Raw genomic sequence first — 25869 nt, 5'->3', positions numbered from 1 at the left:
TGGACGTTTGTCTAATTGAAAATTAAGACTGCACTGCATATGACAAAAACGCAAAACACAGTTTAATTATGTACAAATGGGATGCATAATTACTGCAGCAATGATCTTTTTTAAGGGGAAATTTTCCTCTAATTTTACAATCCGCTGTAAAAACCTTCCTGACCTGGATATATGAATTCCTACCCAAGAAGGTGGGTGGTGGTATGTTACTGGGTTTTACATTTAAAGGTGAGGTGCACTTTTCAATAGGTGGCCTCCAAGAGTATTTTACCTGTCGTGTGTTTTTTGTGTTTTACTTTCAAGTGTTTTAAAACCAAGAGCACTTTCTGAAATATTTTTTGTAGGTAAAAATTTGTGAGTGGCTGTTTATGTGGATGCTGCTCTAATAGTGTCTTTGAACCTGAAGTTTCTTTTGTTTTAAACTTTATTTTCTATTTGTGTTTTTTGAACCAATCACTTTGGAGTATACCACTTGGACTGTGCTTATGTATGTGTTTATATACATAGAACATATGCACCTGTATAATAGATTTGCACACCTGCAGCTGCAATATACATTTCCCACTGGGTGAAGAAATCTGCTAATTCTTTCTTTCAATGTTCAGCCTTATTATGGCTGGCTAGTCTGTTGAATGTAGCAATCATTATATATTTGAGAACAGCATGGTTCTGTTCACACTGCTGTCAGTTTCAATCAGATTTTTAAGAAGCCAATGCTTTTGCCAGCTTCCAGCAATTCACCATGCATACAGGTGGATTTTGATCCAAAAACATGCACTTAAGTGTTTTAGGTCATAATACCCCATGTGTCCGGTTACAGGTGGCTGCCATTAACGTCAATGGCCACTTGCTGGGGCAACAAAACCCAATTTTGCCTTTATACAGAATGTTTAATTTTACCTAGAAACACACTAGTATAGCTAGAAACAAAATTTTACGTCACGTTTTATGTATGCATGGGGGTTTCCAATTACCCCTGTGATTCTAATTATACAGTGGGAGGTTTGTATTTGTGAGTTTGCGAGTTTTAGCTCAAAAAAACTTACATTGTGGTAAAAATTAAAATACGGACCAATTGCTATATCTTAATGGCTCATCAATTGCACTGCTACCAGGAATGTCTTTGACCTATTTCAATAAAATTCACCCCTTTTTGGTAAGTAGATTGCATGCTCCTGCAAGCAGATTCCTCTAATCTATCAGCATATTGCACAGCGCTATATCTCCCATAACCCTGTATTCCCTCATTTGCTAAAAAGCCATTCAATCCCTTCTTGAAGCTGATTTAGGGAGGGTATTCTACAACTTCACAGTAAAAAATAATTTCCGAATATTTAAATGGAACATCCTCCTTCTTTCTTCCCTCGAATTGGGCACACTTGTGTTAGTTGGAAGGCCCTTCTGGTAAATAAAACATTAGAGAGATTATTATATGATCCCCTTATATATTTATACATAGTTATCATATCACCCTTTAAGCGTCTCTTCTCCAGTGTAAACAGACCCAACTTGGCCAGTCTTTCTTCATAACTGAAACTTTCCATACCCTTTACCAGCTTAGTTGCCCTTCTCTGGACCCTCTCTAACTCAATAATGTCCCGTTTGAACACTGGGAACCAAAACTGAACGTTATATTAAAAAAAAAAAATATATATATATATATATATATATTTATGGGGCCTTACCAGCGCTCTATGCCCCTTTTTAATACAGCTAAAAACCTTGTTTGCCCTTGCAGCTTCCTGGCATTGCTTGTTATAGCCAAGTTTATTAGCTACAAGGACGCCAAGGTCCTTCTACATTATGGATTTTGCTTACAATGAAAGGATTTTACGGGACTTGCAGTCCCTCTACCTTCTATTGGCTTCTCTAGGTAATAAACCTGCACCCACCACATTTACCTCATTTCTAATGAGGAACGACTGTTCACTAATGCTTTCAATGTAATTTGTTTTAAAGGAGAAGGAAAGCTACTATGCAGTTTATTTCCAGTAGATTAGTCACAATAGTGCAAACTAGATTCTGTAGAATGCCATACCTGAGTAAACAGCCCTAGAAGCTCTCTTTGTTTGTTTAAGATAGCAGATGCCATCTTGGTCTGGCATTGCTTCCCTGCCTGCATCTTTCCTGCTGGCTTGTCTCTCGCTGCTGAGGGGGAGAGGAGCAAGCTGCACAGGCTTATGCCATGCCCTGGAGCATTGAGCTGAGAAAAGGAAATCTGACGCAGAATCTCTTGTGTACAGAATAGAAGTGAAGAAATGTGGTGTTTCACAAAGGATTTGGCAGTACTGTCAGTGTTTATGGCTGTATTTACATAGACCTTTCTGATAAAGCTTACTTAGTTTTAACCTTTCCTTCTCCTTTAAAATGTATTTTATGTTTTAAATTAGACATATACAACACTTTTCAGCATTGTGGAACATGTTGGAACTTTATAAGTATAATAATGATAATACTATTAAAGAATAGTTTTGTTATGTTTATCTTTAATTATATATGACTATATATTTCAACAGAATGGTAGTAGTACAAAGAGGGGGACAAACGCTGCACTACTAATACTAAAGACAGTAATAAAAATAGAGAGACACAGGGAGTGAGTCAATGCTATATACAGCTTACAATATAACTGTATCAAACTAGTATCATATTTGGCTTCTAAAATAAATCACTGAAGTTTTAAGTACTAAAAGTTAAATTTCTTTTGCCCATGATTGCATCTCACAATGTATGGACTATATATTGCCTATTTACTGCATGAAACTCATCCTGAGATAAATCAATCAGTTGCTCCCTACCTGTTCATGTAGGGTCTCTAATTACAGACTAAACAAGTAATGCAATAACTAAATCACACATCTTGCTGAAAACGTACACAAATTCTCTTCTGATTATGCATGTCCTTGTCTAGCAAGTTCAGTACAGAGTCAGGCTTTTGTGCTGGCCATGGTTACAATGTTAAGACATGATTTGGACATTTTTATTTACCTGCTGCAAATAAACAATATTTTTTGATTAATGCTTTTTTTCCCCCTTGGATTTAAATCTGTGGTATAATTTGCTTATGGCGTGCATCAATAAATGTGATTTTGTATAACTTTTGATAATAAAAATTGTGTGGTCCAGTGGCTATTAGGAATTAGACTATTAAGGCTTAGAGTATTGTGGGCGCAATTAGCCATTGTCTGTCAGATGCTAATATGCTGCTGTATGCTGTGCAAGGGGGCTGTCATTAGCTGCTCTTGTTACTGTGTAGTATTCTGGGGTTGTTGCTCTCCTTTTATAGTGTGTTGTGGGTCTAGTATTATTATTATTATTAACATTTATTTATAAAGTGCCAACATATTCCGCAGCGCTGTACAATAAGTGGGTTTCATACATTGGACATACAGAGTAACATATAAGGCAATCAATAACCGATACAAGAGAAGAGAGCCCTGCCCAAAAGAACTTACAAAAAATGATTACCTCTGCATTATAACCTTTTTATTATTGTTGCTACTTTTTATTCCTAATCTTTCTATTCAGATCCTTTCCCATTCATAAGTAATATTCCAGCAGATATTGTTATGGTTTATTGCTGTTTTCATTTTAAACAACTAGCTCTTGCATATGATTCCCTTATAAAGTGGCCCAATAGCCATTACCCTAATGAAGGGCTAACTCTGCACCAGGTTGCTAAATGGAAGAAGGCCGCATCCTTTATGGAAGTGTTACATAGGATTTATCATGGATGCCACAATAAACCAGGCTGTCAGTGTTGGAGTGTTAAAGAAAGTTATTCAAGAAAATTGGTATTGTCTATGAAAAGAACTCATAATTCAAGTTACTCAGATTCAAGATACCAATGCTGAGACTTGTTTGTCTTAAAACTCATTTCACATGTTGGATTGTTTTTTAAATGTGGCTTTCATTTAAGACCATGACGAAGTTAATCACTCAGAATATGGTTTATTAAATGTTTTGTCTTTATTCTTATGTGTAATTTATTCCAAAATAGAGATACATTTGATTTGTGTAACAGCACTGAGGATATTCGATATTAGATTTGCTTTGAGCAAGTCTGTCTCTGAACTTTACAGAGAAAGAAAGCCTGTCTAGTTCTGCAATATATCCATACATTTTTAGCTAATTTAACCAGCATGAGTTCTTAGATGTAAGAATCTGTTGCATTGGAGCGTACAACCTTTTTATCTCAACATTGTCTTTTTTTAAATATTGTGATAGGTTTTTTTTTAAGCCCTACTTGGTTTGCGCACAGTTTTAAATCATACAATACAACTCTTAAATGAGCTGTGTTTATCTTTTTTGGTATATGTCTATATTTTATGGATGGATTATTTCTATTTATATAGAACAGCATATATCTAACAAAGCATATATGAAACAAGACACTTGGTTTTGTTCACTCCAAATTATTTAAATTGTAGGGTTATTTTCAAATTGTCTGTGATTTCAAAGGAATACTATCATCATATCTTCACATGTATAGAGCATCTATAGCATTTTAAACTAGAGCTGGGCGGTATGACCAAAAATTTATATCACGGTATTTTTCAAAATTATATCGGTGTCACGGTATTTGACGGTATTTTTTTTTTCCATGCATGATTAGGTGTTAACCCCATTTCCTAATAAATTAGAGAATAATTACTGCAGTATTGAAAATCAGAGTCAGGCAAGCGAAGGGTCGGCAACAGAAAGTCGTAAGGTAAATCAGGCAGGCTTAGTTTCCCAGGCAAGGCCGCAGACAACATAGCACAGGAGGAGGCGTTTGATAGCTTTAAATACCCCCCACGCATGCGCAGAACCGGCTCCGTCAGCGCGTCGTGGACGTGCACGCGCACCTGGACGCATGTGTGCAACGTCCCGCGGACAACGGGATGCGCGAGACCGGGCCGCACGGGGTGAGTACCCTGATACCCCGGTATTGCGGTATCTGAAAAATGAATATAGTTTTTAAAAAAAAAAACGGTATTCGGTATTAAACGGTATATCGCCCAGCCCTATTTTAAACTGGTTTAAACAATATTTATTTGTTTTTTATTTATAAAATATTCACAAATTTTAAACAATTGTGGATTAATTGAAAATACCTTATTATAAAAACCATTTGAGTGCATGGTGTTGTGGAACTTTTTGTGTGAGTTACACAAATTAAGCCAGCTAAACAGTGAAGCGTTGTTGCTTGCTTTCAAAATAAGAAACACACATTTAACCAGTATGAATCGTCTCTGTGTGCCACACTGAAAATGGAGAAAAAAGAAAAAGCATAGAACTATGGCAGTGAAACAGAAAATCATTAGAAAGAATGGACAATGCCAAGGCTTCAAATCCATCTTCAGAGATCTTAATATGCCTGTGTTCACTGTATGCAATGGTATCAAGAAGTGGAGGCCCATGGCACTGTAGCCAATCTACATGAATGTAGATACAAGAGAAAAATTGAGAAGCATAAGAAAACTCGATTGGAATTTGTTGCTCTGAACAATACAAAAAAGTTTTGGGAAAGTGGTCCTTCAGACAGATGAGCTTCAGTTTAAGCATTTTGGTAAAATACAGATAAAAAGAATGAAGCCTTCAAAGAAACAAACATTTGAGGAAGGTTCTTAATTTTGTGGTTGCTTCGCTGCCCTTTGAACTGGGGTCCCTTGAGTCTATGAATGACATTGTAGAATTAGCATTTTGGAGTGCACAATCAAACCCAATATCAGAAAGCTAGGTCTCTGTCACAGTTCATAGTTTTTGATCATGGCTGTTTACCTGTGCTCAGTGAATTAGGCTTGTGTTGAACATACACTCTATGGCTAAAAGTATCCAGGCACTTGACTGTCCACCATTTCCAAACCAGGTGTTTTAGTATGAAATTGGTCTGACATTTGTTACTATAACAGCTTCTACTCTTCTGTATAGGCTTCTTTTCACTAGATTTTGAAACTTTGTTGTTGGGATTTGCTTCTATTCAGTCACAAGAGCATTAATGAGGTTGGAGGTTGGACAACAATTGGATTTTGTGTACTTCCGTTGCAGCAAACCCAGTATATAAGGATCATGCTATGTGCATTGGGGCATAATTCTGTTGAAACTTTTATAGTGGAAACAACAGAATAGTCTCCAGTTATAATACTCCCCAGTTTAGAATTTCAGCAGCCATCTGGTTTCTAAGGTCCATATTACTCTAGCAACCAGGGAGTGTTTTGAACAAGAGACTGGAATAGGTGAGACCCGAATACAAAGATAAGTAATAAAAAGTGACAATAACAATGAAATTGTAGCCTCGTAGAGCAATAATCTTTTGGCTTCTGGTGTCAGTGACCCTTTTTTGAAAACCTGGAAAGAGCAGGGACGCTCCTGCAATGAGGCAAGGATCTTGCCTCCGGTACCTGTGCCACACAAAAGCCACTCTTGGTAACTTTTAAAGTTCATTTTTTTTATTTTTTGTAGTTTGTTAGTTATTTCACTTTTTGTTACTAAACTGGAAATTTGCCTTTTCTTGTGCATAGAGCCCCTCTAGTCCTCCTAAAGGTAAGTGCATGAGTTAAAGAGAGCAACATCAAAGAAAAGCCGCCTTAGGTGGCTTTGTGGCAAAAATCACCCCTGTGAAAGACTCAGAAGAGAAAATCAAATTATTTTAAACATTGTAAAATTCTTTTTTAAAAGTTGCTAAGAATTGGCCAATTTAAACTGAAAAGCAAAAGTTAACTGGAAGCTGAACTACCCATTTAAACTGCTGGTATCCAAGAAACTGCTAAATATAGATAATGAATGCAAATGGCAAACATAGTTTGAGAAGCATTAGTCACTTAATTTTTAGATCCCCTATAAACATGCTTTAAGAACAAGTTTTTGCTGCCTTGGAGCTTACCATCTAACTTGCTTATCATATGCACATTAACGCACACAGGCACACTAGGCACAGATTGATGAGAGGTTAGTTAAGCTATGTTTTGATTTGTCAGACAAAAACTATACAAACATAAGAAGGATATACAAACTCCACATAGACCCTTGATGTAATCAAACCAGAAATCTGAGACATTAATGCTTCTAAATCAGTAATATTTTTATGTTGAATGGGTCAATAAGCACTTCAGTGGGTACAGTATAAGAAAAATACAAATGACTCCTCCAATTTGTAAGACTTCTCTAACTCAATCAATCAATCAGTATGAATCTGTTCTAGGGAGCACAGTGGATGGAAAGCAGATGCAGTAGAGAGCGCCAGTAACTAAAATAAAATATCTAGTCCCAGCTAACAGCATAGAATTTTGAGTCTTGGAATGAAAAGCCAAACATTCAGAAAGATCAGTTTCCATGAATTGATATATTTTTCCCTTCTGTGCGGTTCAATCGTCTGTTTCTGTACACAAGGACCTGTTCCACTCCAGTATTTCTTTTCTAGTTTCCTGCTTCTGCTGGCATTTATAATTCAACTTGGCAAGTATCTCAAAAGCTCCAAACCCCCTATTGTACCTTAAGGGATATGCCACAGGTACTTGAATATTAAACAGTTGCTCTCACTAGCTATGTATTCTGTACTTTTCTAATTAATAGTGTGTCATGCAATGGTTTGTGAAAATATTACACACCAAACTGCTCTTGCTAGCTGTAATGATCTGTGCTATAATATAAGATGCATAACAAATAGACCTTTTTATGTTGCAAAAGGCGATTTCATGTTATCTGTGTTTGCAGGCTTACTGGCTCGTATGCAGCAGGAATCCTTGCTTCAGGGTTGTTTTCGTTTTCCCGTCTAACATGGCACTGGTCCATTGCAGCAGAGGTTTTCAGCCTGAACAATCTGTTTGTGGGGCTGCTTATGGCTCTTACAGTAGGGTTTGAGGAGGCAAAGACTACAAAAGACAGATCAAAGGTAATCTTTATTTTCCTGACTAAATAACTGCACAGAGAGGTATTGCTCAGTTTTTAATATGTTTAAATAAGAAATATTCCTGAATCTGATCTGAATCTGTTTTGGAACCAATTTCTGCTACTGTTTTTTTCCCCTTAGTAAATGTATTGGTCATAAAAAGTTATAGTTTCCTATTTAAGATCCTCAGAGAGAAGCAGTTTTAATTGGGGTAAGCCAAGTTCACAGAAAAGTACTAGTGATGAGGAATAAATTTGCTATGTCGGTGGTAAATGTTCTCTTTTCTTCTTACCTCCCACTACCAGATATCTCAATTTGGTGCTTTCTGCTGTGGACTTAGCCTGTGCAATCAGCACACTATTGTTTTCTATGTTGCAAGCATTGTGTTGTGGGTCCTTTTTCTCCAGTTTAATAAACAGGTTTGTCATTTATTTTATAAAACCCATCCATACAGTCAAGTTTTATATATTTTGAACACATTTACTTCTGTTAAATCAAGGAATCCTAATGTATTTCTAAAACTCTTACTTTGCACTTTATACCATAACCTGTGGTAAATTGCCCTCTGTAGCAACAACGAGAACTGTCTTTAATTAGCTTTAACAATTGTACTGATGATCTACTTGCAAGGGGCTATAAAAAGTGATAGACTGAATATGATTGGGTTAAGGTTATGTGATGTAAATAGTAACCCCCAATAACTTTCCCAAGAGCAGGGACTACCAAACCATGCCTTTTGCCATATGGAACTGTTGGCATATCATAACTTCCAGGTTCTGAGAAAATACAAGCAGGCTGGATAAACGAATATAGTTTCTGTCTCAAATGCTCATGTGCCTTGCCTTATGTGTAAAATCATTATCAGTGTCTTTTCTCCAGAGCTACTCTGCTAAGTGTTGTTTTTTATTAGAGAAACATAAAGAGAAATGAACTATATGATGATGGACTCCAGACAAAAGCCCAATATTTTTACTGTTTATACAGTCAATATAATAACGCTGAGACTTTCCTACAATGTTGATGGAACCATTTAACTTAAAACCGTTACTTATAATTTTAGATTTGTTCCATTCAGACTAGCAATGTGCAGGTTGACCTGTAACCCGCAGGACCCGAGTTCTACACATGGGTAGGGTTTCTACCTATTGTGGCTTGGGAGTTGGACTGGGGGTGGGACTATGATGTTAGGGGAAGGACTATATTGTGGCGGTCAGCGATTGGCTGATCGTTGCGCCATTCAGTTCAATATCCTGTCCAGATTTCCTAATTTGGAAATCCAGACAGGCAGTTTTTACCCAAACAGCCCTTCTGAAAATCAGTCTGTCCGTCTGAAAACTGGAACAGAACTGAAAACCTACCTTCAGGTGTGGAGGGTTTGTGTTGGGTGCAGGTCAGACAGGGAAAATACACTACTCCGCTGCTCCCAAAGATTCTTGGAACCAGAGCTGCGCACATAAGTAATGTACAAAGGAGGAAGATGCAGGTATGGGTTGGGTATGTATGTATGTATGTATATCTTTATTTATAAAGTGCTACTTATGTACGCAGCGCTGTACAGTAGAATTAATTAATACAGACAGGGGGTTAAAGATAATGGATAAATACAAAGTACAACAATAAATACAAATAAATAAATAAATACAAGGTGCAGTTGCAATAAGAGTCAGAAACACAAGATGAAGGAGGTCCCTGCCCCGTAGAGCTTAATTCAGGTCCAACAATGGCAACATTTTGTGGGATAGGGTTGGGTGCAGGTTGAGTCTTTCGTGACCCGAACATCACTAATTTAGACTTCTGCCTTTTATTCAAAGCTACTGTAACACTTTAAAGATTATGACAGCCTGAATGGTGGTGTTTGTGGTGCCTTGAGCTCTGTATACAATCTGAGTGATCACATGCTGAATCTTGCCCTCATTTTGTTGATACTGTAAGTCCCTCTGGTTTATTCTGTGGAGTGCAACATAAGCCAAGTTTTAATCATTTCTATGTGAGTTATCTCAGCCTTGCAGTTCCTCTCTACCTATGCATATCATGAAATTATTTCAGTTGAAGAGTTGAAGGGAGCATGATATTCAGAAGTCTTGCATTTCTGCTTCCCTTACATTTTTACTAGTCCATGCAAAAGAGATCAGTTTAAAGCAATTCCATACTAATCCCCAAAGTCATTCAGTTTTGACAGCATTTATATAAGGAGCTGAGACGTTTTCTGTATTAAAATAAGTATTTTAAGTTTTTCTTTTCCTGTTTATGGCCATTTTTGGAGGCTGTACAAATGTTTTATTTATTATACTCTATTCTGATGCAGGAATTGTCTTTGTATGGCTTATTGAAGTTGGGAATATGCTTTGCTGTGGGGCTTTCTCCTTACTTGTACTTAATTGTCTCATCATATTTGAATCGAGCAAGATGGACCTGGGGAGATCAGACAACTGTTCAAGGGATCATTACTCATATCCTTCGAGAGGAGTATGGTACATTCAGTCTGGTAAGCTCTCAATTGTTATTAGAATAACTATGTTTATTAAGTGTGATTTCCTTATTTAATTATATTATACAAGTTATGGATCATTGGATGGATGGGGGTTTCTCATAAATGCTATCAAATTTTGGTAACCTAAGCATGACTTTCCTCAGATTTGTCATTTTAGGTGACTGGAACATTAGTCAATTATTATTTAAAAAAAAAAACCAAAAACTGTATGGGTACACTTGAATTGACATGCCAGTTATATTTATTACAAAAGAAGTCTTATTGCATTGTTTGCTGCCTCCTGTAGCTACAATATAGGGTGTTCCTACAGAAGCTTTATACAAGTGTAAAATAGACATAGAGGCAGATTTATCAAAGTGTGAAATTAGAGCTCACCACAGAAAAATTCACCAACTCTCTTTTCATTACTTAAGGATTTTTAGAAGCGTATTTATCAGTGGATGAAAGTTAGAGTTTACTATTTGATAAATACACTGTAAACACAGAATGGGTGAGTTTTTCTGTGGTGAGTCTAATTTCACAGTTTGAGAAATCTGCCCCATAGTATAACTGAGATGATGTCATGACTCGTACATGAAATAGGCTGGGCAAAGTCACCATATAACCAATTAATTCAACAAAGGCAAATAAAACTGAATAAATACAGTATAGTGTAAACTTGCTCTATGCCACAAGGTATTTGTATTATTTTATTAAAATGTCGGCTTACTGTTTCATTGGAGCATATATCCTAAGACTTATAGACCATTAGAGTTGTGTAGCCATAACATATAAATTAATAACTGATTGGGAGTTATGCATAATAAGGAACAACAACCAATCACCACTTAGTATTTACTGGTCACCTGTTTAAAAGCAAACATCCCATTGGTCACTATGGGTTACCGCACCTGGGAAAACGTTGTGCTATTTATTACATAATGGGGATTGATACCATTCTTAATGCCATTATTTCATCACTTTCTCTATGCCTAAATGCTCCCACAATACCCAGATCATATGATGTTTTTATCTGTATGCTTGGTATGACATCCAGCATGGAGCTGCTGCAGACTTTTTTTTTGTCATAGGTTGGTCACTTCTGCCTAAACAAAGGAACACCAGTTGACTCTGCCTAAGGTTAATAGTCCCTCTAATTTCCATTTCACATGTGCACAAAAACTACTTACGCGCTAAATAATGTGTGCACCACAGTTTTGTTTTATGTGCGCGCTGCAAAATGTTTGTGTGTGCACATGAGCATGGGTCGTAGAGCAAACATTGCCTAGGGTTCTACCCTAATAGCTTTTTACCCTTGCAATTGACTTTTACAATAAACCAATCAATGCTAGTTGGGCATAACATTCATTCTCTCTTTGTAACTAGTAATTTCAAATTAAAATCACATGGGTTATGTACAGCTTTATTAGTAAAGTTCTAAAACATCAAGTATTGAAACAAACTTAAAAGATCTTGGTTACAGCCTCTCTACAATCTTATTCTTTCATTATCTGTTAGTTTCAGCTGAAAGTGTTCCAAGGCCTCTTCACAAGAAGTTTTTTTGCTTCTTTTAATCTCTTTGATACAGTACACAGCAATACACAGCAACTGTTTCATTATTTGACTACAGTATTCACCCTCAATGCAACTGAATTTCATGCTGGGCTTCTAGGTGTATGTAGGAGAGCATATAGGCATTCTCCCTAAGTCTCACAATAACTAGCTTTCCAGCTGAGCCCCCCTCCTTAGCTATTGCTCCAGGCCCCCAGGAGGGCCAGCCCCACAGTTTGGTAATCACTGTACTATGTAGTCCATGGTGGGGGAGTTGTAGCTTCTTTGTGCTCTCTCTGAGTTCTGAGCATCCATTGTAATCACTTTGTTTCCTTAGTGTTCCTGCAGCTTTGAAGTAATCAGGATTAGAACCAATCTATAGCTAATTGGACAATTGTAATGTTTACAAGACTAAACTAACCTGAAGCCAGTCCTATTGGGACAGCAACAAAGCACATGCTTCTCTTTTTAAAGATAATATAATATCCAGCTTGTTGGAATCAAATGTATTTCCAACCATTTTCAGATGCCAACCATTTATATTCATAAGTGATGTGGGACTGTTGGAATATGGATAAAGAAATACATGAAAAGTCCCCTGAAAAAGTATTTTACTGATAGTTTCACAAACATTGCAATATTCACATAGTTGCAGGTTATGGGAGCAGAAGCAGTATTTTTTGGGAAATGCAGCAACAAAATTATAGTGTGTGTGCATGCATGCATGCATGCGTGTGTGTGTGTGTGTGTGTGTATACACCTATATCTTTATCTAGATGCTGAATTTTACGGTACTTATATGCCAATTCACATGCCCGTATTTATGGTTCTGACTCAGGACCAGGATGCTGTGGCCATGTGGATCATGTGTCCTGCCAAATCAGTTAATTATTCTTCTTTCTTCGGAAGATGAACTGAGAGGTGTACCAAATAAATAATTTGTTTGTAACATTTGGTAGCTTTTTCTTTTATTTTTTCAACAATATGAACTCGGGGAACACTGCCTTATTTGAGTACACTGCTCTCTGTCTGTGTTACAGGTAACCATTGTTTACTTCCATCATTAGTGTGGGGGGGGGGGGGAATTGCAAATGTCAGACATGTATTTTTTGCTTACTTATTTAAAGAGTTTATCATGACTTTCTGACAAAATTATGCTGCGTGCATTTTGTTTTTGTTTTGATTTTGTACCTACTGTAGTTTAACTGTGCTTTTTTTCCAACTAGGCTAAATCGGAGACAGGACCTGGTATGATGGGAATGTTAATGTACGTAAACTAATAACTTTTTACTACTATTTCGTTCTACATTTTCTTTTGGTCTTTTTTTTGTGATTATTAAAAGTGAGATATTTTTTTAACTATTGTAGGAGTGGCTATGCATGTGTATGGATAAAAAAATTTTTTTTTTACCAAGGCATGTTATGGTTTGGGTTTTAGTATTCTTCAACCTTTTACAAGTGTAATCCCAGTCATCTAAACCATATAAAATATTGACCAAAATATATTGTGTGTTTGTAGTACATTTTTGCATTTCCATCTAGTAACATAATTTATCTAAAATTGAGCCACCTTTTATATCAACAAAAAAATTCCCAACTTTGTTTAAAACCATGAATCAACTAAAACTATTGTTATATTCTTCCTTAATACAGTAACCAGATCAGTCATATGAACACAGAGCTCACTTATGTAGCACAAGTCCTTGCTCTTCTCGCATTGCTCTTCTGCTTTGGAACTAGGTATGTAGTATTTTATCATTCAGTTTTTAAGAGACTCAAATTTTTTGTCCGCGCGCCTGTCATTTGATCACTTTAAAGCATTTTCATTGACACAAGCTAGTTTGATGCCTACTTTGTAAAATGCTTAAAATAAAACAAATTATGTCCTGCTTCAGCTGCTGGATGACATTAAATAAAGTGGGGACTTCTTAAAGGACAATGAAAGGTTAATATAAATTAAAAGTAAGTCTAAAGGCATTCTTTTTAAGTACTTACTGCATATCTAAATTCCCAGATCCCTGCTTGCTTCTCTGAGATATGGTGCTGGCAGCCTATAGCAGTGTGAAGACTACAGTGACATCTCTCTCCCCTTTCTGTAGGCTGCCAGTGGCAGCCTTCCTATTCTCTGAGCATGTGTGTAACTTGATCCTGTCTCCTGTGCTGAGCTACACATGCCCACCAGCCAATCAGAAGCGGATTTGCCAGAGGGGAGGGGGGGGAGGGAATGAAACACATGTGCAGTATGAAGCAAGGAGGGAAAGGAAGGGAGAATACCTTTTTAGAGATGGCTGCCTGTTCTAGAAAATGTGAAGTAAGTGTGACTGAGTAAATATTTGATTAGGTGAGCCAAAAGTGTGGCGTTTTTACTAAACAATAGGAGGATTATTGGGCAGTATGCTTTTTACATCTTGACTTGCATTCTCCTTTAAAGGTGTTAATCATGAGTCCATGTCTGCATGCTTGATAATCACCAAGTCTGCAGCAGGAAGAAAGGTAGATGGTTACTTATCAGCATATATGGGGGCATTTAGAGAACTTTGAGGAAAGTTGTAAATAAAAGATTTTCACTTTCAGAAATCCCTTTAGTGTAGTGTAAAGGCTGCTTCTTTCATTTTTAGGAAAGACTTCCCCAAACTGTAAGGCTGACTTCATTTATGGGTGGGTCTGTGCAAGTAGGGGATTTAGGTCCCAGTCCAGAGTCCAATCAGATTTATTTATTTTTTGCTTAATGGTGAGCCTTGATATAGATTTAAAGCTGAAGAAGCCAGTAGGAGTATTCAAGCAGCAAAGAGTAAGATATACTAAAGGGGTAGTCAGATAAGAAAATATTGTAACAATATAGACAGGATAAGATGAGGGCACAAATGAGCAATTAAATGTGGTTTTTATATAGGAAGGGGTAGTGAAATGAGTCTCAATGCTACCTGTATAATGCAAGGTTTTAGCTACAACATAGATAATAAGTAACGTTAAGCAGAACAGATCATGGGTGAAAATGAATTTTGAGAAAGGCAAAGGGAAGAGTGGTAATCTTTATAAGATTAGATGGATAGAAGCCTCATAGGGATGGGACAATGGAGAAATATAACAAGGACAAAGTAAGTATGAGTAAGGGACCAGGGTTTGGAGATCCCAGGCATAAAGTAAAAGTAGCATAGAGATGGGTAAAGGATGTGGGAGGATGTTGTCTCCAATTGTAGAGCTTTTATTGGAAGTAGCTCAATGTGATAGGTGTTGCAGAAACTTTCGGTGTGTATGATTACAAAAAGTGTATTTGGACATTGAAATGGGTGGCTAGGGAAGTTTAAGTTGGAAGGAAAAGCAATGAAACTAAATAAAAAGAAGTAATATGAACATATGAACATTGTCACCAGAGTTTTGAATTAGGCAGGTACTAATTCCCAGCTTTCCTGGACACGGTACTGGGAAATTTGGGCTGATTGAAACTGTTCTGAGAGGACTTTATCTAAATGTCATATAGTGTTAACATTAAATGTTTAAAATTAAGTTATTGAAAAGATATTTCCATCTACAGGGACAAAAAGACCTCTGTGGTTACTTTATTCACCATAATGCTCCTTTGCTATTCCTTATTCTTTGCCTGGAGAGCAAATTTAGATATCTCTAAGCCACTCTTCCTCGGTGTGGTAAGTACTTTTTAACGGTAATAATAATGTATAATTGGGACATATTTCTACACTTAAAATTACCCGATAAAGGGGCCTTAGCGCTCCGAAAGCTTGCAATATGTGTTTATTGTTAGCCAATATAGGTATCATTTCTTTAGTAGTAGTATCAATACTTTTGTAGATGTTTTTTTTTATTTTTGCCACTGGCTAACATGGTACCACAGGTTTTGTTTTGTGACTACGAAAAAACAAAAACATCGAAAAAGATATTTTTGTGGTCTTTTCATTTTTGTTCCGCATTTTAATTCATTTGTGTTTCTTATATTCAGATAAATGACTAGGCATTTCTGGTTTTAGTGGTAATGAGTTTATTTGTTTTTTCAAAAACCTGTAAAACGATGAATATTCAAATGTTGATAAATGTGCCTCCAAGCGATTAAATTTACACAATAGTTTTATAAAACACTCAAGATGTGAATGCTCGGAAACACTGTCCTCTGATCTAGGTAAACTGGAAATACAATAGAATCATGAAAATCAGTATACCTTACGTGACATAACCTTTAGGCAACTGAACAAATATTAATCCAAACTGCATGGCAGCCAGCTAAATAGGGTTTCCACTTTAAACTGTTAGGGGCACATTTACTAACCCACGAATGGGCTGAATGCGTCTGATTGCGTTTTTTTCGTAATGATCGGTATTTTGCGATTTTTTCGGAAAATTGTTGCGACTTTTTCGTTACCAATACGATTTGCGCGAAAAAACGCGAGTTTTTCATAGTCATTCCGAAAGTTGCGCAAAATCGTGATTTTTTCGTAGCGTTAAAACTTGCGCGAAACGTTGCGCCTTTTAAGTTAACGCTACAAAAAGGCGCGACTTTTCGCGCAAGTTTTAACGCTACGAAAAAATCGGCAGATTTTGCGCAACTTTCGGAATGGCTACGAAAAACTCGCGTTTTTTCACGCAAATCGTATTGGTAACGAAAAAGTCTCGATAATTTCCGAAAAGTCGTAAAGTCGCCGAAAAAAATCGCAAAAATACGAAAAAGTCGCAAAATGTTCGTTTTCCAATCGGAATTTTTCCAATTCGGATTCGAATTCGTGTCTTAGTAAATCAGCCCCTTAGTGTTTGTAAGTGCAAAAGTAACAATTCGGGGCAAGCCTCAGTGGCTTGAAGGAAAACCTTCAGAGTGACTACTTAACAAACATATCATGTACTGTATATCATAATAAATGGCTTATTAAAGAATATTGCCATATTGATAAATAAATAAACATTGCCCTTTTATATATTTTACCTAATTCCCTCAGAGATCACCTGACAGGAGATAATGCAGCTCTGTAACAGGAAAATGTTAGACAGTGCTTTGTCTATGTATTGGCTGATATAAACTAGCAAGTATGTTTGCTGTTAGTTTGTGTGTGAGCGCAGGATTACCCAATGGCACATACTAATAGAAATGTATATTTTTTATAGGAATGGTTTACTTAGATGAAGCAGAGTTTCACATATGAGTGTTTTTATGCAAAAAATATTATAGTGACCTATATAGGTTTCCTTTAAATCTGAAATGGAAAATGAATATTTAAATATACTTTTTTTTATCCTAGGTGGAGAGATTTTGGATGCAGAGCAATATAGTTATTAGTCTTTTTGCAGGCCTCGGAATGGCCTTTTTGACCAACATTCTGAAGAGGAAAATTAACAAAAGGGACATTATTCAGTGTATGGAATGGATTTGTGCCCTAGTGGTTATTTTTAACCAAATTAGAACCAATTACAGGTACATGATATTTTAAAATTAATTGATGTTTTTCTATATATAGTGTCAGTGTTTGTGATACTTTTTATTTACAGTGATTATAATCTGTGGTATCTCTTAATAATAAGCCAGATTTCTGGCATTTCAACTGCTTTAGGGTTTTATATGTTTCAGAACATAATAAAGCATGTTAATATTTATTCCGCTTTTTTGTTTTATTATTTTGTTTAGAATTTGTGATCAAAGCAACAATTATATAGTAGATCAGTTTGCAAGAAATCTTCTCTTTTCAATGCCAAATGGTTCAGTTATCTTACTAAGAGGTGACCTGCCAGGCAACTCATTGCGTTATCTCCATTACTGTGAAGGACTCAGACCTGACTTGGCACTGGTAGACCAAGAGGTAAGAACATTGTTGCACTAGTAATATATATATTACTGAAACAAGTGGCCTTTTAACACTCACTGCCATTTTAGAAGTACCTACATCAGCTCACAGCTAGCTTGTTGTTTGTTTAAATTTTTCCAGCAATATGCTTCAGTGCCATAATAAAATAGGAACAGGGAAGGATGGTCTCTGGTGTCCAGGAATTAATACATGCTTGTGTGTTTCAAACACATGAGATAGACAAAGTGGCACCAATGTAAATAGAAGAAAATTTTGTTTAATGCTAATTAAGTTTTGTTGAATAATATTTATTTTGTAATGATTTTTTTTTATGTTTGTAAGTGAAAAGATGTATTTCTGTACTTCAGTACCACATTCTGACAGTTACCTCGGTAGCCTACTTTGTTGGTAAATGTGCAATATGCGTTCTTATTTACAGATGATGACATATGCATGGTATGTACCCAGTCTTGCAAAGCACATATCCAATGTTATTTTTCCTGGAAGCAAGTGGAGTCCAGTGGAAACAAAACTTGCTGATGGGACAACAACCTTTAACCTTCATCATTTTCTCAAAGTAAATGAACGGTAAGCATTTCCAAACACATTTTTAGCGTAATGTCAGTGTATACTGCCTTTTTTACATAACTGTGGCTTACATGATTACAATAAAAACACAGACCTTTAAATAAAACGGAACAATAAGAAGAAGAAATGTGTTTCTTTTACCTGCCCCTACCTGCCTTCTACTTGCTTCCTCATATGTCTGATCCCATATGGTTTTTCATCTGCACCTAAAGGCTGACAAAGCAAAAGGCTATAACTGATGATGACTAGCCATTATAGATCCATATCTTTCTGTATGGCCATCTCACCTGTGTCAGTGGCATTGCATTGGCTTAGAGAGCTCCGCGCCACTGTGCATACTAGGCATGCTTACATGCTGTTGAAAAGATGATGACCTTAAGGGGCATATTTATCAAAATGTGAGTGTTGAGCTTAATACATAAAAACTCACCCATGTTCTATTCATTCCTATGGGATTTTCAGAAGCTTATTTAAGAAAAGGTGAGTTCTAACTTTCACCCATTGATAAATACACTTATAAAAATCCCATAGGAATGAATAGAACATTGGTGAGTTTTTATGTATTAAGCTTTAAACTCACATTTTGATAAATCTGCCCCATAGTGTCATCTTCTGTTCAAGTTGGTACAGCAGTCAGTGTTTTATAGCCTAATAATTTGGCTTTAATGTCTCTAATTTTAATTTTTATTCATCTATAAACTGATCTAAACATCAAACTAAGATTCTTCTTTGTGGGAATTTAATGTTACTCTTTAAACTTCTTGCATTATATTCTTTTTACTACAGTAAAGAAATATTTTCCTGCATAGGAGTGAATGAAGGGGATCCAACATGGCAGAAAAGTTATTCATTATGGCCTTGGGGAGCTTGCGAGAAACTGGTCCCTAAAAGTACTCCTTTTGATGCAGAGGAATGGATCAAGCTTACAAGGAACCTATATAACTGGACAGAAGAGCACGGAAGGTGTGTTTCAGAAATCATATGGCCCAATGTTTTGGTGTTTGATTCCACATTTAATATTATTTCTTTCTACTTAAATAAAATGATTTTTTCCTTTAGGTTTCATGCGTCTTCTTGGGAATCTGTAGCAAATGAAGAAATGTGGGAAGCTCGGTATATTTCATTTAGTTTTCATTTAGCACCAGTGTAACTTTTTTACACACTGATGTATTATAGGCAAAGTTCTTACCTTCTTTTAACTTGTGTATTATTTTTAGGACAAAAACAGCATTCTTTATATTTGACCTGGCAGACAATGCTCATATATCTCCTTCTGTGAAAAATCAACTCTATTTCTATTCCTATAAGGTAAGTTTATGTTCACTTGTGTAAAGGACTGACACTAAAAAAATACTCTTCACAATATGAATGTACATTAAAAATTGCTGCATGTTAAAGGTTTTTCCCTGATAGGGCTGCTGTAAGTAATTGTTACTTGAAGTTCCTAAACCTGACTGTTTTTCCAACTTAACTGTCTCTTCTCAACATGTCGGTTATGGCTTTTAATCCTAATGTCCTACTGCTGCACAAATATGGCAGCCCCCTCATATAGGAACACAGGCCTCAAATAGGTCATGTAAATGCATTAGGCAAATACTTTTAAGGCAATATTATAAATAGCATGCAAAGACAATCTTATGATAGATGCAAAAAAATTTCTAGCATCAGTATTTCTTTAAGCAGTAAGGGCCACCCCCTGGGTTCATACAGTTCATGGTGCATAAAAAACAAAGGCACACATACATGCTAGGTCACATCAGCCAATTAATGGACAGGGTTCTGTCTTTTTCTTCCACACTTCTTCCTGTTACAGTTAGAGCTGCATTATTTCCTGTCAGGTGATCTTTGAGGGAGCACACAGCCCATCACTAAATGGTGGCTCAAGGAAAATATGTAAATGGGAAATATTCACTGATATATATATATATATATATATATATACACAACAGTATATATATTTCAGTTTGGTAAGATTTTTTTAATATTATATAACCAATGTGTTGGTTAAGAATTCATAATGTATACAGAAAATTATTTTCTATGGACAATATATTGTGTACCCAGAAGAATAAGGGGCTGATTTACTAAGACACGATTTTGAATCCGAATTGGAAAAATTCCGATTGGAAACGAACATTTTGCGACTTTTTCGTATTTTTTGCGATTTTTTCGGCGCCTTTACGACTTTTCGGAAATTATCGCGACTTTTTCGTTACCAATATGATTTGTGCGAAAAAACGCGAGTTTTTCGTAGCCATTCCGAAAGTTGCGATTTTTTCGTAGCGTTAAAACTTGAGCGAAAAGTTGCGCTTTTTTCGTAGCGTTAAAACTTAAAAGGCGCAACGTTTTGCGCAAGTTTTAACGCTACGAAAAAATCGCAACTTTCGGAATGGCTACGAAAAACTTGCATTTTTCCGCAAAAATCGTATTGGTAACGAAAAAGTCGCGATAATTTTCCGAAAAAATCGCAAAATACCGATCATTACGAAAAAAACGCAATCGGACGCATTCGGCCCGTTCGTGAGTAAGTAAATGGGCCCCTAAGGGTAAATTAATCTTCTATATGCTGGTTTACATTTCTTTAAAATCTGTGGGGTAAATAGCTGTAGAGTGAGTTTTGAGTTACTGCAGAATGTTAGGGGAAGATATAATATGACGAGCTTACAAGCTGCAGAGTCTGAACTACCTTTGTCTGGCTAAGGGGAATAGAAACCTTAGAAACAGCTATAGATCCAACCCCCTCCCAAAAAGATCAAATGGATGCAGCCAGTCTGCTTAATTAGAAGTTGACTTACTCTTCTACTGTGCTTTACGTCTAAAGCCATTGTCCTGGAATCAGTTAGATGGATGTATAGTTTTTGCCTAAAAATGTTTAAGTATGACTTGTGTGTAATTTTTATTCCAAACCTGTATTTCAGTTGTATAAAGAGATTATAACGTCACACAATAACCATCCAGTAAACTGGAGCAAAAATTTTGCTATTGCCTGTGAAAGACTCTTACGCCAGCAAAGAGCAGATGTCAACCCAGAAACGCTTCTAACTGAGGCCATCAAGTATTTTTCCATATATGTGAAAAAGGCGCCTGAGGATAAACAAAGGGCTGCAATATTCCAAGCTGTGACATATTTAAAAGAAGAACTTGTTCGATTAAAGAAGATTAAAAGCAACACGAAAGCAAACAAATAAAAGAGAACTGTTGCCCATTTCTCAGTATTTATGTTAGCCTTGCCTGCAACAGACTATTTGCCAAGAAGAACTAGCATTTCATTTGCCAGAGCAGTTGTACAAAATTCCCTGCAAAAGTATTGTTGTAAATTTTTTAAAATTTAGATTTTAAATAGTATTACGCAATTCCTTATTTGAATCTGAATTATAACAATGTTATAGGCTGTCAGTATATGTTTATTATTGATTTTTCTGTGAAATGGAAACTTATTGGGTTTAAAAAATTATGCTGTAAACTGTAGTATTGCCAATTCCATCATGTATTCCTAATATTGCCATTCACTGTAATTAATGGAGTTATTTTGCTTTAGCATTACTTGCAGAGCTAAATTAGCTTCCATTTCTGGTCATAGAAGCATTGCATAGCTTTCTTGCCCTCTCTCTCTGCCCACAGTAGTGTGGACAGATGGCTTCTCTGATGCAGCCACAACAGTTCTGATTGGTTGTTTTCCCACAACTAAAGATGTATGCCCATGTTTGAATGAAATGCTGTGATTTCAATACAGACTTAACCGAAACCTCTCAAACAATGTCATAATGTGTTCCACACAATCCAAATGTGTTCCCATTACCATATGCAAGGGGACAGGAACTATTGTATTTTTATACTACTGTATGATACAATAAAATATGTACAAAAACACTTCCAGTATCAGACTTAAATCCTATTAGCTAAATTTTATTTCTGGTAACGATTTTGCTTTTCGATAACAATTTTACCAACATGTCTGGAACGACAGGTTTCCTGCTAAGAAAGTTCTGCTAATCTAAGCGTAATGATCAGTGTTGCAGACTTGGTGGTACGCCTTCTGGTATTGTAGATGGATAGCAAACAAGCAAAGCTGATGTGGTGTTTGTTCATCTCTGTTGCATGAAGTTGTTGCCAAGTAAACTGGATTTTTTTTTTTTTGGTTAATTAGTTTCATATTTACTCTGTACTCTATTTGTTCGCTTCTTGATCTGGTCCTAATAATTAGCCGGCTCCTGCTGCCTCCGTGTAAAAAGGAGACTTCTGAAGCTCTGTTAAATGAATTTCTGTTTCAGGCATCTTTTTTTATATGTACTCCTAAAAAGACCATACAACAGAAATGCAAATAATAGTTCTTTACTTTATTATGACAGTTAATTAATACCAACCTGTTTTAATGAATAAAGTCACTTGGAGTCCTTCAGCATTTCCTAAGTAGAGAGCAGAATCTGTAGGGATTCTTTTTCCCCCAATTGTATAGCTCCTAGACTCCAAGCACTGTATAGGCCCTGTATAGAAATGCTCACTAATGAAGAGGGAGGGCTAAAGCTTGTCTGCATTCAAAGATCACTGGTGAGTCATTCAGCAAGAAAAGGCCCCTTACTAGGCATAGTCACAGTTCCGTGGCATTGTACTAGCAAAAAGGCCCGATCAAAGGTCTCCTGTGGAGCTTGCATGGTTCCCTTTCATACTACGACCATAATTAAAACCACTAATTCTCTTTTAAAATGCTGCAGGATGCCATGTAGGCATCTGTCTGGAGTGTCCTTTGTGATGTCATAAGCTGTTAAGGACCAGTGCCGAGGGCTTTTGAGAGAAATGCCAGTCATGAAGGTGCTTCAAGACAAGGGTGCCTCTAAAGGCTTGACAAGGCTTTGACTGCACAATTCGATCTGAATTTGCCCCTTGTCAGCTGCCAGTAAATAAATCTCAAAGGGTAAAAAGCTGAAGTTTCATTACCTGATCCACGGTCCTTTGTTGGTTTTGGCATCACACAGGGGAAGCTCTTGCCCTGCCTTTCTCTAAATTTGAAGATGTCCATTGGAGCCTGCAGAGCCTGGACAGGGTTCAGAGCCGAACCTTTTGAAGAGTGTCAATAGTTGTAACAGTTCAGCTGTTAGGAAGACAAATAAATGGAGGAGCTCATTAATCCCTCCTTGGCTCTGGGTGCCTTATGCCCTTTTATCACAGCATTATTAGTCTCCTGCTCATCTTAAAATGAAAAAAAATACATGTAGGAGTCGCCGCGTACTAATTGGTAAAGACTTTTTACGGCAAGCAAGGGACTTAAAAGTAACTTCACCGTAGGGGAGAAGATAAAATATATGTTAAAAACAAAAGAACTAAAGGTGCACTTGGTGTTTATTTTTCTGAATGCATTTGTGAGCGACCTCTTACCTTCAGGCGTGCATTAAAATGATATCCCCTCTGGCACGCAAAATGTTAAAAATGGTATGGGAAATGGAGGAGAATGGAACTCTTGGTTGGAAAACGGAGCTTCATGCTGACAGGTTGTTGTGTTTTTGATCAAGGCAGCTGAGAAGCAGCTGCTACCTTAGCACAGAGACCATTGTAGATTTAATTATTTCCTGCCCCTTTCTGGGGGGGATGTTTAAAGGTAATCACATGACCCAGAGAAATTTGCTTAAAAAATAAAAACCAAAGCACTGCAAATAAAATAAAAATCAATAAGTACTGAATAAGGACTGCAACAGGAACCATATGAATTTGTAATGGTTTCCTAGATGTTAATTATTTACAAGAACTTAATTATGTTTATTAGCCTACAGTCAAATCCCAAAAAGGAATACATGTAACAAATATACCTTATGCACAGATTTTGACACAGAGCTGCACAATGTACTTTTTTTCTTATGCCTGGGCATTTCTAACTGTGTTTCCATGCAGTGGCTGAACACCAGCAGATAAAGTCCTGAATAAGAATTCTCCCTACAAACTATGGCAAGAGTATATAATAACCATAAACCTAGAAAAAGGGGGACAACTGGGCAGATGAGGATTGAGGTGTCTAAATGAAATGCAAAGCATTTTGTACTTACCCGCCGTAGATGAGATTTACGGTGGGCAACTAATCTCCACGTCTGTCATTGCCCTAAAAGATGATATACACCAGCAATGGGGATATAAATTCATTATTGGTGTTTTTGCAGTTTTGGGCTGCTCTTGCATTATAAAGACATCATCTGATGTTATTGACAAGAGAATGGGGATCTACTAAGGCAGTGCGATCACACTGCAGCTCAAAAGAGAATATTTTCACTGCATTATAAGACAAAATGTGGCAAGAAAGTATATGTGTTACATGTTTATTATTACAGTTATGCGTTGCTTACATTAGCAGCATGGTATCTAATTAACTTTAATGAGCTGACCCAAAAATACGTGCTATGTTCTCATTCATTTATGTGTCATTTTCCTTCCTGCAATTTCCTTTATTTTGATATCCTGTCAGTAATTGGTAGCTAGCAGGACTTAGAGGTGGTTCACCTTTATGTTATGTTATAGAAAGGCCTATTCCTAGCAACTTTAAAATTGGTTTTAATTATTTATTTTTTTATAGTTTTTGAATTATTATCTTCCTCTTTTGATTCTTTACAGCTTTCAAATGGGGGTCGCTGACCCTGGCAGCCTAAAACTATTGCTCTGTGAGGCTACAATTTTATTGCTGTTGTTACTTGTTATTACTTATCTTTCTATTTAGGCCCTATCCTATTCATAATCCCATCTCTTCTTAAAACTACTGCCTTTTTTCTAGAGACCCTAGCAACCTGATTGCTGCTAAAATACCAAACTCTCCAGTTTTACTGCACAAAATGCTAAATAACCAAAACTCCATACAAAATAAAAAGTGAAACCAGTTGAGAATGGTCTTAGAATATCAATGTTTACATTATACTAAAAGTTAATTTAAAGGTGAACCACCCCATAAAGGGGCATCTCTCTTCAGACAATGGAAAGATACAGTTTTATCAAAAATGATTATCCATTAAGGATACAATACTGCAACAATCATACAAAATCCATCCAAGGACAAAGATGGTAAAAACATTATGAGAGGTCAATGTTGAGGACTAGGCATAGACGCAGAGATATCCAGGAACAATGTAGATGTGAAGGCCAGTAGAACCTGCACCCTAACAGTAGAACCTGCACCCTAACAGTGCCTCCATCTGGAGCTCTATAGAAGTAAATGGTCAGGTACAGTTTGCCCTTTTAAAACATATCAGATATTGCCTTACCTGCCAAGGAGCAGAAGAGCACCCGCAGGGTCTATTTTCTCTGTGCTCCACAGCAAAGGAAACCTGTATATGAAAGCAAGATTATAAAGGGAATGTTGTAGCCAAACATAGTCACAATGTTTATCCATACATTCAAACTGGCCAACTTCAGCAAAGTCAACCCCAGTCTGGCAAGTCCTACATTGACTTACATCTGATTTATTAAAGGATGGAAAGGTAAAAACTAAGTAGGCTTTATCAGAAAGGTCTATGTAAGACCAGCCATAAGTCCTCTGTCAAAAGAAACAGGATTTGTTTTTTTTTTCCTGTGCCAGAGTCTGTGCAGCTCTCTCCCCCCTCCTGCTCCGCCCTCCCTCAAGAATGCTAAGAACG

The 25869-nt window shown here is 36.6% G+C and overlaps 1 protein-coding gene across 4 annotated transcripts in view; it reads left to right on the top strand.

The window, feature by feature from the left end:
* The window catches only part of tmem260 (transmembrane protein 260), a 39887-nt gene extending 17753 nt beyond the window's left edge, over positions 1 to 22134 (top strand). For all 4 annotated transcript variants that reach the window (XM_012969480.3, XM_002933742.5, XM_004917225.4 and 1 more), the window contains exons 5-17: positions 7696 to 7873; positions 8176 to 8289; positions 10176 to 10355; positions 13118 to 13158; positions 13545 to 13631; positions 15427 to 15538; positions 17135 to 17307; positions 17518 to 17689; positions 18114 to 18262; positions 19049 to 19225; positions 19322 to 19375; positions 19480 to 19570; positions 21181 to 22134. In XM_012969480.3, the coding sequence (XP_012824934.1) occupies positions 7696 to 7873; positions 8176 to 8289; positions 10176 to 10355; positions 13118 to 13158; positions 13545 to 13631; positions 15427 to 15538; positions 17135 to 17307; positions 17518 to 17689; positions 18114 to 18262; positions 19049 to 19225; positions 19322 to 19375; positions 19480 to 19570; positions 21181 to 21450 (1798 nt within the window). In that variant the 3' untranslated portion in view covers positions 21451 to 22134. The remainder of the gene's footprint in view (positions 1 to 7695; positions 7874 to 8175; positions 8290 to 10175; positions 10356 to 13117; positions 13159 to 13544; positions 13632 to 15426; positions 15539 to 17134; positions 17308 to 17517; positions 17690 to 18113; positions 18263 to 19048; positions 19226 to 19321; positions 19376 to 19479; positions 19571 to 21180) is intronic.
* The last annotated feature ends 3735 nt before the right edge of the window (positions 22135 to 25869 follow it).

This window comes from Xenopus tropicalis, chromosome 8, assembly GCF_000004195.4.
Source record: "Xenopus tropicalis strain Nigerian chromosome 8, UCB_Xtro_10.0, whole genome shotgun sequence".
In the NCBI taxonomy this organism is placed as follows: domain Eukaryota; kingdom Metazoa; phylum Chordata; class Amphibia; order Anura; family Pipidae; genus Xenopus; species Xenopus tropicalis.
This window is presented reverse-complemented; position numbering and strand designations above follow the sequence as displayed.